Source organism: Giraffa tippelskirchi, chromosome 4 (genome assembly GCF_054371585.1).
Source record: "Giraffa tippelskirchi isolate mGirTip1 chromosome 4, T2T-mGirTip1v1.2.pri, whole genome shotgun sequence".
In the NCBI taxonomy this organism is placed as follows: Eukaryota; Metazoa; Chordata; class Mammalia; order Artiodactyla; family Giraffidae; genus Giraffa; species Giraffa tippelskirchi.
In genome coordinates this window covers 174,500,414-174,514,469 of record NC_137278.1, presented here as the reverse complement: position 1 = coordinate 174,514,469, position 14,056 = coordinate 174,500,414, and the positions used below count along the sequence as shown (strand labels likewise).

The following is a 14,056-nucleotide window of genomic DNA, read 5'->3' as shown; positions in this document are numbered from 1 at the left end:
ACAGGCTTTGTTGTTGTTCAATATCTAAGCTGTGTCCAACTCTCTGCTACCCCATGGATTGCGACACATCAGGCTTCCCTGTCCTTCACTATCTCCCAGAGTTAGTTCAAACTCATGTCCATTGAGTCAGTAATGCCATTCAACCATCGCATTCTCTGTCGCCCTCTTCTCCACTTGCCCTCAATCTTTCCCAGAATCAGGGCCTTTTCTAATCAGTCAGCTCTTCACATCAGGTGGCCAAAGTATTGGAGCTTCAGCTTTAGCATTGGTCCTTCCAAGGAATATTCAGGGTTGATTTCCTTAAGATTGACTGGTTTGATCTGCTTGCAGTCCAAGGGACTCTCAAGAGTCTTCTCCAGCACCAGAATACAAAAGCATCAATTCTTCTGTGCTCAGCTTTCTTTATGGTCCAACTCTCACATCTATACATGACTACTGGAAAAACTACATGGACCTTTGTTGGCAAAGTGATGTCTCTCCATTTTATATGCTGTCTAGGTTTGTCATAGCTTTTCTTCCAAGGAGCAAGAGTCTTTGAATTTCATGGCTGCAGTCACCATCCACAGTGATTTTGGAGCCCAAGGAAATAAAGTCTGTCACTGTTTCCACTTTTCATCCATCTTATTTGCCATAAAGTGATAGGACTGGATACCACGATCTTTGCTTTTTGAATGTTGAGTTTGAAGCCAGCTTTTTCACTCTCCTCTTTCACCTTCATCAAGAGGCTCTTTAGTTCCTCTTCACTTTCTGTCATTAGAGTGGTATGATCTGCGTATCTAAGGTTGTTGATATTTCTCCCATCAATCTTGATTCCAGCCTAGCATTTCATATAATGTACTCTGCGTAGAAATTAAATAAGCAGGGTGGCCACATACAGCCTCTATGTACTCCTTTTCCAATTTTGAACCAGTCTGTTGGTCCATGTCTGGTTCTAACTACTGCTTCTTAATCTGCATACACATTTCTCAGGAGCAGTAAGGCGGTATTCCTATCTCTTGAAGAATTTTCCACAGTTTGTTGTGATCCACACAGTGAAAGGCTTTAGTGTAGTCAATGAAGCAGAAGTAGATGTTTTTCTTGAATTCTCTTGCCTTTTCTACAATCCAGCAGTTGTCAGCAATTTGATCTCTGGTTCCTCTGCCTTTTGTAAATCCAGCTTGTACATCTGGAAGTTCTCCATTCACGGACTGCTGAAGCTGAGCTTGAAGGATTTTAAGCATAATCTTGGTAGTATATGAAATGAGTTCAGCTGTACAGTAATTTGAACATTCTTTGGCATTGCTTTTCTTTGGGATTGGAATGAAAACTGACCTTTTCCAGTCCTGTGGCCACTGCTGAGTTTTCCAAATTTGCTGGCATATTGAGTGCAGTAGCTTAAAAGCATCATCCTTTAGGATTTGAAATAGCTCAACTGGAATTCCATTCCCTTCACTAGCTTTGTTCATAGTGATACTTTCTAAGGCCCACTTGACTTCACATTCCAGGATGTCTGGCTCTAGGTGAGTGACCACACCATCGTGGTTATCTGAGTCATTAAGACCTTTTTGTACAGTTCTTCTGTGTGTTCTTGCCACCTCTTTTTAATATCTTCTTCTTCTGTTAGGTCCTTGACATTTCTACCCTTTTTTTGTGCCCATCTTTCCATGAAATGTTCCCTTGGTATCTCTAATTTTCTTGAAAATATCTCTATTTTTTTCCCATTGTATTGTTTTCCTTTATTTCTCTGCACTGTTCACTTAAGAAGGCTTTCTTATCTTTCTTTGCTATTCTCTGGGATTCTGCATTCAGTTGGGTATATCTTTCCCTTTCTATTTCCCTTCTGCTTCTCTTCTTTTCTCAGCTATTTGTAAGGCCTGCTTGGACAACCACTTTGACTTTTTGCATTTCTTTTTCTTGAGGATGGTTTTGATTGCTACCTCTTGCACAATGTTATGAACCTCTGTCCATAGTTCTTCAGGCACTCTGTTTATCGGGTCTAATTCCTTGAATCTATTCATTACCTCCACTGTATAATCACAAGGGACTTGACTTAGGTCATATCTGAATGGCCTAGGCTTTCCTGGTGGCTCAGGCAGTAAAGAATCTGCCTACAATGCAGGAGATCCAGGTTTGATCCCTGGGTTAGGAAGACCCCCTGGAGAAGGGAATGGCAACTCACTCCAGTATTCTTGCCTGGAGAATCCCATGAACAGAGGAGTCTGGCGGGCTACAGTCCACGGGGTCTTCTGCCCATGAGGTCACACAGAGTTGGACATGACTGAACAACTAACACTTTCACATTCACTGAATGGCCCAGTGGTTTTCACTACTTCCTTCAATTTGAGCCTGAATTTTGCAATCAAGAGCTGATGATCTGAGCCACAGTCAAAGCCAGGTCTTGTTTTTGTTCACTGTGTAGAGCATCTCCATCTTCGGCTGTAAAGAATATAATCAATCTGATTTCAGTCCTGGTGAAGCCCATCTGGTGAAGCCCATGTGTAGAGTCATCCACAGGCTTACCTCAATGGTTTATAGGAATAGATACTATGTCTAAACGGGGTACACCTTCCCCCAACATAAAACAGATGGCATGTCAACTGCCCTCCAAGCAATATTAATTGGACATCATGCTAAATGAGAATAAGACTGCCTGAGCCCATAGTGTTGCAGACAAGAAACTGGAGTCTGAAGACAAACTCTGTACAGCAGCTCTATAGAGAGCACAGACTGGCACTTATGGCAAAAGCCTGACTCCCAGTGACAAAAAACAACTGGGATTCTGGACGGGAGAACTTCCATTTGAGAGGCAATCACTAGCCTGCTACTGCACATTAGTCTAAACTGCCCCTATAAACTGAAAGACAAAATGATACTGAAACCCTATATAATCATGGTGTCTCAGGTGATCAGAAAAACACACTAATGGGGAAGACAGTGCACACAAGAGTTTATATGGAATCTTGTTAGGAGGAAAATACAAGGAGGAGATACAACCAAGAGCTTTTTTTCCCAGAGAACTGACTCTGGAACTGAGTGAGGAGGTACCAGATTATACTGTCACTTGGACAGCATAAATACTTCTCAACTGACCAACCTAGAGCTTCTTGGTTATGGGTGAGATTCAAGGTGAATGGCCATTACTTTGATTAAAGCAGGGAAACACAAATGGGCTCAGTGGACTGACTTGCATGCTGTTTTTTTAGCAGTGATGGAAAAACTAAACAATGGTAAAAGTCCATGTGTGTGTGTGTGTGTTAAGTCGCCTCAGTTGTGTTCAACTCTTTGTGGCCCCATGGACTATAGCCTGCCAGGCTCCTCTGTCCGTGGGATTCTCCAGGCAAGAATACTGGAGTGGGTTGCCATGCCCTCCTCCAGGGGATCTCCTGACCCAAGGATCAAACCTGCAGCTCCTGTGCCTCCTGCATTGCAGGTGGATTCTTAACTGCTGAGCCACCTGGGAAACCCAAAAGTACATATTCATGCACAGTGGAAAACTGGACTACTAAAAGGATGTCTGTATAAGGTGCAGCCATATGGAAATCCCTCTGGGAATCCATGGACCACATTAAATAGGACATGCTAACGCTCATCAGAAGAACCCGCTTTCAGGTTTGGGAGGTAACTGTGACCCCCAAGTGGACCTTTTGGTACACTCCCTTGAAGTGCCCACCTAGAGGACTTCAGCAATGCCAGAGATGGGCTGAATCTATACATAACCTTCTTATAATCTCTAAGGCACAAATTGCCAACGAGAACTATTTTGTCTGCTAACAAGAGAGACAGAGGCTGCAGATGGCTGTGGGGAAGATTCCCCAGGGGGGAAGGCCCTGCTACACATAGCCAGCAAGTAGATTACACTGGATTAATGCCAGCGGCACTGGTGGGAGGGCTGTAAATGGGTCCTACCAGGAATAGATACTTCAGACTGTGCTTTGCAAAGGAGGAAATAGATGCAAATGCTTAAAATACTAGGAGAGGAGTGGAACAGAAGATACTCTACCAATACGGGCTGCCAAGTTACACATTTTCAAAGTATGGGACACAACATGCTTCACAGCACACAGTGTCCAACAGTGGGTGAAGAGATACCACATCAAATGGACATATGATGCTGTTTATCACCCTCACAGTAATGGCTTAATTGAGAATTAGAACAGGCAGTTGAAACATTTACTGTTGAAAAGGGTGAGACAAAAGCATAAAGGGCTGACTTATATGCCTTTGCAAGTGTGTGATCACACTCAATTACTATACAGATACCTCCGTGCTTCCCAGGGCATTGCCCTGGGAGACATTTTCATACAACAGGATGACAGACTGAACTAAGCAGTAATAACAATGGGACCAGTAATACGCCAGCACTGTCTTAACTGTTAAGATCCTTGTGCTATAATAGATCACAGTCAAAGACCAGGAAATGGACTGTGTTAAATATTTGACTTTTGTCCCCAGTTGATGATACTGACAATGATGATGATGATAATGATGACAGAGGAGGAGTAGGAGGGAGATAGGAGAGGAGAAATCACTTCAGTTCAGTTCAGTCACTCAGTCGTGTCCAACTCTTTGCAACCCCACAAACTGTAGCACGCCAGGCCTCCCTGTCCATTACCAACTCTCGGAGTTTACTCAAACTCATGTCCATTGAGTCAATGATGCCATCCAACCATCTGAGTCAGTTCTTCCCATCAGGTGGCCAAAGTTTTGGAATTTCAGCTTCAGCATCAGTCCTTCCAGTGAATATTCAGGGAATACTGATTCCCTGAATTCAAAGGAAACATTCAAAGGAAACACTGATTTCCTTTAGGATTGACTGGTTGGATCTCCCTGCTGTCCAAGGGACTCTCAAGAGTCTTCTCCAAAACCACAGTTCAAAAACATCAATTCTTCAGCGCTCAGCTTTCTTTGCAGCCCAACTCTCACATCCATACACGACTACTGGAAAAACCATAGCTTTGACTCAGTTCAGTTCCGTTCAGCCGCTCAGTCGTGTCCGACTCTTTGCGACCCCATGAATCGCAGCATGCCAGGCCTCCCTGTCCATCACCAACTCCGGGAGTTTACCCAAACTCATGTCCATTGAGTTGGTGATGCCATCCAGCTATCTCATCCTCTGTCGTCCCCTTCTCCTCCTGCCCCCAATCCTTCCCAGCATCAGGGTCTTTCCCAATGAGTCAACTCTTCGCATGAGGTGGCCAAAGTATTGGAGTTTCAGCTTCAACATCAGTCCTTCCAGTGAACAACCAGGACTGATCTCCTTTAGGATGGACTGGTTGGATCTCCTTGCAGACCAAGGGACTCTCAAAAGTCTTCTCCAACACCGCAGTTTAAAAGCATCAACTCTTTGGTGCTCAGCTTTCTTCACAGTCCAACTCTCACATCCATACATGACTACTGGAAAAACCACAGCCTTGACTAGATGGACCTCTGTTGGCAAAGTCATGTCTCTGCTTTTTAATATGCTATCTAGGTTGGTCATAACTTTCCTTCCAAGGAGTGAGCATCTTTTAATTTCATGGCTGCAATCACCATCTGCAGTGATCTTGGAGCCCCCAAAAATAAAGTCTGACACTGTTTCCACTGTTTCCCCATCAATTTCCCATGAAGTGATGGGACTAGATGTCATGATCTCAGTTTTTTGAATGTTGAGTTTTAAGTCAGCTTATTCACTCTCCTCTTTCACTTTCAACAGGCTCTTTAGTTCCTTTTCACTTTCTGCCATAAGGGTGGTGTCATCTGCATATCTGAGGTTATTGATATTTCTCCTGGCAATCTTGATTCCAGCTTGTGCTTCCTCCAGCCCAGCGTTTCTCATGATGCACTCTGCATATAAGTTAAATAAGCAGGGTGACAATATACAGCCTTGACGTACTCCTTTTCCTATTTGGAACCAGTCTGTTGCTCCATGTCCAGTTTTAACTGTTGCTTCCTGACTGGCATACAGGTTTCTCAAGAGACATGTCAGGTGGTCTGGTATTCCCATCTCTTTCACAATTTTCCACAGTTTATTGTGATCCACACAGTCAAAGGCTTTGACTACATGGACCTTTGTCGGCAAAGTAATATCTCTGCTTTTTAATATGCTATCTAGGTTGGTCATAGCCTTTCTTCCAAGGAGCAAGCATCTTTTAATTTAATGGCTGCAGTCACCATCTGCAGTCATTTTGGAGCCCCTCAAAATTAAGTCTGTCACTGTTTCCACTGTTTCCCTATCTATTTGCCATGAAGTGATGGGACCAGATGCCATGATCTTAGTTTTCTGAACGTTGAGTTTTAAGCCAGCTTTTTCACTGTCCTCTTTCACTTTCATCAACAGGCTTTTTAGTTCCTCTTTGCTTTCTGCCATAAGGATGGTGTCATCTGCATATCTGAGGTTACTGATATAGAAAAACCTAAATAAACCATTAAAGATACTGCATTGGTACTTAACATCTTTCCAGCAAGACCAAATAGACTGACAGGTTCCCTCAAATAGTCATGGATCAAACAATGACAATCTTAAATGAAGGCTCACAGGCAGCCAGTGCAGCGTGGGCTGTGAGTAACTGCTTATTTCCATTGTGAAGAATCAAAGGACGTAAGCAAGGTCCAAAAGTATCCTGAGACCTTAATTACTGGTATCAAAAGTTAGACCCTGCTGTTTAAATTCTTTTTATTCTTCCACTGTTTCTTTGAAAAGATGATCAGACTCCAATCTTCCCACTCTTGCTCCAAGTATTTCTAGGCCTCAGAAAAGTACTCTTTTCTGATTCGGGGTTCTAGAAAAGAGTCTTTACCTCTTGGATTCCTTCTCCGTGTAAAATGTCTAGCCAGTTACCACTGCAAAGTAACTGAGACTTACACACTTTCGAAACAACAGACTGGATAGATTTATGTGGGCCATGGACAAGAATTTCAAATCAGTGTAGAAAGACATCTTCTTCACTGAAATCCATCTATACTTTTATTCACTTTGGGTTTTTATGGTAATTGTTCAACATTTGCAATGTTTTAAAATTTTATGACATCAGTGAACAAGAAATGATCAGATATTATTAAAACCCTGAACACAGTCAGGAGAAATGACAAATGGCACCAGAGTACAGATCAACCCAACAGCTCTTATTTCATTCCTTTCTTTCTCTAATTAGAGAAGTGAAGTGAAGTAAAAGTTGCTCAGTCATGTCCAACTCTTTGCAACCCCATGAACTATACAGTCCATAAAATTCTCCAGGCCAGAATAATGGGGTGGGTAGCCTTTCCCTTCTCCAGGGGATCCTCCCAATCCAACAATTGAACCCAGGTCTCCCACATTGCAGGCGGATTCTTTACCAGCTGAGCCACCAGGGAAGCCCAAGAATACTGGAGTGGGTAGCCTATTCCTTCTCCAGTGGATCTTCCCAACCCAGGAATCGAACTGGGGTCTCCTGCTGTTAAAATCTGCATTTACACAGATAATCTACAATTATTTAATATGGAACCTTTACAAAAGACCCTCAGAGGTGAGTTTATAATTTAAAAATAAATACTGAGACATGGGGACTTCTCCGGTGGTCCAGTAGTTAAGACTCCAAATTTCCACTGCAGGAGGCATGGGTTTAATCCCTGGTCGGGGAACTAAGGTCCCATATGCTGGGCAATGCAGCCAAAAAATTTAAAAAATAAAAAATACAATAAAAATAAAGAATGAGATAGATAAGGAGAGGTTAAGTGCAGTGTCCAATACAGCTAACACGTGGGTAACAATTCTGGAGAAAGACAGATCCAAGCCCATTCTCAGCTCTACCACATTACCCAACTGCTATGTGATCTTGGGTAGGTTACTAAGCTTCCCTGAGCATTAATTTCCCCCTTCATCAAAAGCATGGACAGTAATAACTCACTGTTGAGAGGATTAAGTGTTGGGGTAAAAATCAAAATGGACAAGGCATTTTAACATATAATTCCTAATACAAAGTGATTTCTGTGAATGATGAGAAAATTATAAGTTTTTTTTTTGTATGACACTTTAAAAATGTATGTATGTAGAATTCTACAATCTCAGGATTCACTCTTCTTCTCAGAATCAAAGACCAAGTTACAAAAAAAAAAAAAACTGAACTCATTTGAGTACAAAAACATGCTCGTAAATATTGTCTTCTTAGTTTGAAATTGAAATAAATGTGTAGATATTAATCAACTGCAACTTTTCAACAGACTCCATAAACTAAATGGAATAAGCTAATGAAGTAGAGCAGAAAGACAGAGAAAAAGCACCAAGACATAAAGTGCTATTTAAAACAGGAAGAGTGATAATGAAGAGTTTTTTCCTTTAAAAAGCATCACTTTCAGTATAAGAGAAAGTTTGTTAAGTTTTCAACTGTGAAACAAATGCCTGGACTATTTAATTTAACAGTTAATATTTTAAATGCAGTAATATGTCAGAGACATTAAAAAGCAGAGACATCACTTTGCTGACAAAGGTCCATCTAATCAAAGCTATGGTTTTTCCAGTAGTCATGTATGGATGTGAGAGCTGGACTATAAAGAAAGCTGAGCACTGAAGAATTGATGCTTTTGAACTGTGGTGTTGGAGAAGATCTTTAGAGTCCCTTGGACTGCAAGGAGATACAACCAGTCCATCCTAAAGGAAATCAGTCCTGAATATTCACTGGAAGGACTGATGCTGAAGCTGAAACTCCAATACTTTGGCCACCTGTTGCGAAGAACTGACTCATTGGAAAAGCCCCTGATGCTGGGAAAGATTGAAGGCAGGAGGAGAAGGGGATGACAGAGGATGAGATAGTTGGATGGAATCACTGACTCGATGGACATGAGTTTGAGAAAACTCCTGGAGTTGGTGATGGACAGGGAGGCCTGGCGTGCTGCAGTCCATGGGGTCACAAAGAGTCGGACACGACTAAGACCTGAACTGAACTGAACTGAATATGTCAGATTCTCACAACTTAAGAAGTGCATAATTTATAAAGGATTATGTAGGACTGATAAAACTGATAATAATTACAACAACACCGGCTATCGTTTAGTCAGCACAGATTTCTTACTTTGTCAGAATAAATCAGTGAGAGAGGAAGGAAAAAACCTGTTATCTCCATAAAGATGAACTGATTGACACATAGGAAGATTATGTACCTTCTCCAAAGTTCAGTTAGCAAGTCACAGAACAGAGATTTGAACCCATGATTGTTTTCACTTCAAAAACCAATATTATTCCAGTACCAAATTGCTTCTCTAGGTAGAACAGAAGGACACAGAACTAAATGATTGGGAAGATCTCTCAAAAATTTAGGATCTAAAATTCTTTTTACTAATAAGCTAATAAACCTGAAAGTATTAAGCTCCAAGCCCCTGCCCCTCCAAGCAACTCTCCAATCTCAATCCTTTCAGGGAAAAAAGGAAGACATTGAAAAGAAGAAAGAATTACTTAACGTTAAATATTTTGGATACCAAAGGGTGATCTGCAGGTAATGACCAGCACTAACAAACTAAGAGCACGAGGACAGGAAAGAATTTAAATTAGTCATTAGAGAAGAATTTCCTGACAACAAAAACTGAGACATTGGAACACATTATCAGAGAACACGATGAGGATAAACTGAAGAAAATACAACCTCGTGAAGGGCTGTCAACACACAAACAGTGTCAACATACACACAAGATGGGGAAGTACAAATACAGCCTACTTGGCTCAGCCTCATTTATAATTTAAAATAGAAAAGAAAAAAAGGAAACTGGTAAAATAAGCTTGACAGCAACAGTCAGAAGACTGCACTGCAGTTCTGCCAGCCTAAATACAAGTTAGCAAAATGCTAAACCAAATATTTGTGCCACTTTTTTCAAAAAACCCATCAATGCACAGGTACTATTTTATATTTTCTGTCAATTGACTATCCAAAAAACACAGCATCTCTATCTCCTCTGCAAATTCAGGTTCAGATTGGAACCAGTGCTTTAGTCTAGGCTCAACATTAGTCATCGCAGATGCACTGGTAAAATAAAACCCAAATTCTGTTTGTTTTTAAAGTATGTTTTGGGAGAATTTTGAATGAAAAGCATCACAATGATAGCTTCCTTTGGGATTGAAAACAAAACACAAAAACTCCATATAACTTCAGTGGAACTGTTAGACCTAGGAGAATCGTGTCTGTTTCACATGCCTGTACCCCTTCTCTCACTCCATGAAATCACTCATAGGCAAAGATCCAAAGGTGATCACCTTAGGAAGCTTCAGAGTTAACAATTCTGTCTGTCCCTTTCCAATGTCAGCTGAGTTTTGATGTGAATCTTTACTAATCTGGAAAAAAAAAAGAGAAGTCTACATGGTCTTGGTAGTAAGAGGATTCTCTCACTTTTATTATAAAGAGAAATATGTTTCTTTTACAATGAATATGTATTATCAGGAAAAAAGGGTTACTTCCATTAAAAAAATAAATACATGCAAATCAGCCAAGCTAATGCTTTCATATTTCTTCCCCTTTTATTTTCTCTACAGCCACTGTCACCTAAAAGAGAAGTAACCTCTTGGCATCTGGTCCTACCTAAAACCCTCTCCTTTTACACAAGACAGAAAAAACTTCTGACCATCAATCATTTGGCTCTGATAATACACCCTGGTAGCTGAGAGCATAAGTACTTGGTTTTGGGAGACCTAAATTTAGGGCAGACCTACCTTGCGAATAGAGAAGGATCTGCATCTCTAAAAGAACACAGGTAAACACCTGCACGAGGTTCTCTAGGCCCAGGAGCTCGCAGACCTCTCGGAGAGGGTAGTCGGAGAGGGGGAGTTCGCCGAGCCCCGGCCTCTGGCAGACGACAGGTTCATAAACACCATAAAATTTCAGTGATCTCCCTGGAGGTGGGAGGGGCACCTCATAGAGAATATTATGGATGTAGCTCTCAAGAGGCAAAGGTGGTGGCTGCTGTGAGGTAACTGCCTTGTAAAGTTGGATAAGGAACTTCTTGCAGGCCTGCATGAAAGGCAGTGGTGTGATCAAACATATACTTTTTGAAACATACAGGGTGTCTCTGCTGATGTCATAGGAGTTGTATCGCTGGAGTTTCAAAAGGGAAGTTGTATCTCCCTCGTCAATACTGCTCGCCAGTGAATCCATGCTGCAGGAGGATGAAGCATATACACTGCTGTAATGCTCTGCATTGTGCATCTGGTAGAGTGTCTGCATTGCTGTGCAGATTTGCTTACTTGTAACTTCTTCATAAAAAGTGAGAACAAAACCGTAGGTACGAGAACCATCTTCCCGGGTAATTATAAATGAGTGGAACTGAGGGTCTTTGTTGTCAGTTTGTGTTCTGAAAGACAGCCCTTTAGGCATGCACAACTGTGGAGGAAGGAGAAGAAAAGCATCAGAAGGCAGTATATGAACAAATTCAAACCAGAGAAAAATGGTTGTGAAGTTCTATCTGAGCTTATGACCTTCATTAAGTTATGTAACTTCTCTGAGCCTTAGTTTCTTTATCTATGACATTTGCGGCATCAGTGACTTTAAGACAAAATACGCAAGGACACTTTACAAATATTTAATATTTGTATATAATATAAAATAAATATAAAATATAATATTTTAATATTTAATACTTTTTATTTTTAGAGTAAAGTTGATAATGTTTCAGACAAATATAGAAATAGGTGAAGGTTCATTTGATAAATGGAAAAAAGTTAAACACAGAATAATAAAAATAAAATTTTTGTTCTTTTGAATACGCTACTTTGTCCTTAGAAAAATAAATGTTGAAAATGGATTGATTTTTCTTTACTGAAGCAGAAGGGTAGAACAACGACACTTCAGATTATTTCCAGCAAAGATTATGTCCCAGGTCTTGCACCGAGGATTGAGTCAAATTTGAGAATACAATTACCTGAAGACTTAAAGATGCTATATTTAAGATACTTTATAAGGCATAAAAAATTAGAATTGAGTCTAAAACATTTTAAACAAGAAAATTATAGAAAATTTGAAATATACTAAGGAAAACAGAATTGTAGTTCAACTATCCTAAAATAATGATCATTATTAATTTTTCTATTATTCCTCTCTACTTTTGTATTATATGCTTCCTGCATAGAAATAATTTTACCATACGACTTTTTTTTCTTTCATTTCAGATTTAATAATCGATCTGGTATAAAATTTAGAAGTTCTCCCAAATCCCCACATTACCAAAAAATTTAATTCCCTTAAGAGTTATGCCTTTCATTCAAACTATGAACAAATACTTATTAACTGCCTTTCTGAGCTAGGCCCTAGGATAGTGATACAATGGTGAGAAATACAGTTTCTGCTCCCCTGGAGTTTCCAGTGCAATAAGGATAACAGACTATTAAAAAAATATATAAACTAAACTATGGGAAGTGCTGTGATAGGGTAAATATAGGCTGCTAGGAAAAACACAGTAGGAGGACATAAATGAGAAGAGGGAGCTACCATGGCTTAAAAGGCACTTTCCTGGTGGCTCAGCGATAAAAAAATCCGCCTGTCAGTGCAGGAGACACAGGTCCCATCCCTGGATCAGGAAGATCCCCTGGAGAAGGAAATGGTAACCCACTCCAGTATTCTTGCCTGGGAAATGTCATGGACAGAGGAGCATTGGTGGGCTACAGTCCATGGGATTGCAGAAGAGTCGGACATGACTTCAGTTCAGTTCAGTCGCTCAGTTGTGTCCGACTCCCCATGGACTGCAGCACACCAGGCCTCTCTGTCTATCACCAACTCCTGGAGCTTGTGCAAACTCATGTCCATCAAGTCAGTAATGCCATCCAATCATCTCATCCTCTGTCATCCCCGTCTCCTCCCGCCTTCAATCCTTCCCAGCATCAGGGTCTTTTCCAATGAGTCAGTTCTTCGCATCAGGTAGCCAAAGCTTGAGCATCAGTCCTTCCAATGAACATTCAGGACTGATTTCCTTTAGGATGGACTGGTTGTATCTCCTTGCAGTCCAAGGGACTCTCAAGAGTTTTCTCCAACACCACAGTTCTAAAGCATCAATTCTTTGGCACTCAGCTTTCTTTATAGTCCAACTCTCACATCCACACGTGACTACTTGGAAAAACCATAGCTTTGACTAGATGGACCTTTGTCAGCAAAGTAATGTCTCTGCTTTTTCATATGCTGTCTAGGTTGGTCATAGCTTTTCTTCCAAGGAACAGCGTCTTTTAATTTCATGGCTGCAGTCATCATCCTCAGTGATTTTGGAGCCCAAAAAGATAAAGTCTCTCACTGTTTCCATTGTTTCCCCATCTATTTGCCTTGAAGTGATGGAACCAGATGCCATGATCTTAGTTTTCTGAATGTTGAGTTTTAAGCCAGCTTTTTCACTCTCCTCTTTCACTTTTATCAACAGGCTCTTTAGTTCCTCTTCACTTTCTGCCGTTAAGGGTAGTTTCATCTGCATATCTGAGGTTATTGATATTTCTCCCAGCAATCTTGATTCCAGCTTGTGCTACATCCAGCCTGGCATTTTGCATGATGTACTCTGTATATGAGTTAAATAAGCAGGGTGACAATATACAGCCTTGACGTACTCCTTTCCCTATTTGGAACCAGTCTGTTGTTCCATGTCCAGTTCTAACTGTTGCTTCTTGACCTGCGTACAGATTTCTCAGGAGGTAGGTAAGGTGGTCTCAGGACGTAGGTAAGGTGGACATGACATAGTGACTAAAAATAACAAATGACCAGAGGAAAAAATGAGGGAAGCCCAAGTGGAGACCTGAGGATAAGTACAGGTTTTAATGAGATGAAATGAAGGCAGAGAGGGCATGGGCAAAAGCCCAGAAGACAGAATGTGAAGTTCACTGTGGGTGGGGAGCAGAACGAAAGGTGTGGGGAGGGGAGAGCAACTGCAGGAGATACTGGACCCCAAAGGGCCTTGGAGAGTCACAGCAGAAGTCTGAGGAGGGGGATGAGAAACCTCTGGAGAGTTTTCAGCAGGACAGGGACAGAAACTGAAGTGCTGCTTAGCACATCAACCTTCTGGCATGTGTGAGGGCGGTGGCTTCCCCAGAGGTTCTCAGGAGGCAGCAGGAATGCTCAGAGCCTCGGAGTCAACCTTGACTCCTTTCTTTCTTGCTCACTCCATTACCCAA

At 41.2% G+C, this 14,056-nt stretch overlaps 1 protein-coding gene and 1 long non-coding RNA gene across 7 annotated transcripts in view; one reads left to right on the top strand and one right to left on the bottom strand.

Annotated features, from left to right (window-relative positions):
• Positions 1-14,056, bottom strand: part of DENND5B (DENN domain containing 5B) — a 217,289-nt gene that overhangs the window by 93,469 nt on the left and 109,764 nt on the right. For 4 of the 6 annotated variants that reach the window (XM_081591659.1, XM_081591660.1, XM_081591661.1 and 1 more), the window contains one exon: positions 10,628-11,294. In XM_081591659.1, the coding sequence (XP_081447785.1) occupies positions 10,628-11,294 (667 nt within the window). The remainder of the gene's footprint in view (positions 1-10,627; positions 11,295-14,056) is intronic. The other 2 variants (XM_081591663.1, XM_081591665.1) reach the window with 1 other exon arrangement.
• Positions 1-14,056, top strand: part of LOC145546030 (uncharacterized) — a 1,126,586-nt gene that overhangs the window by 1,078,290 nt on the left and 34,240 nt on the right. The window lies entirely within an intron of this gene.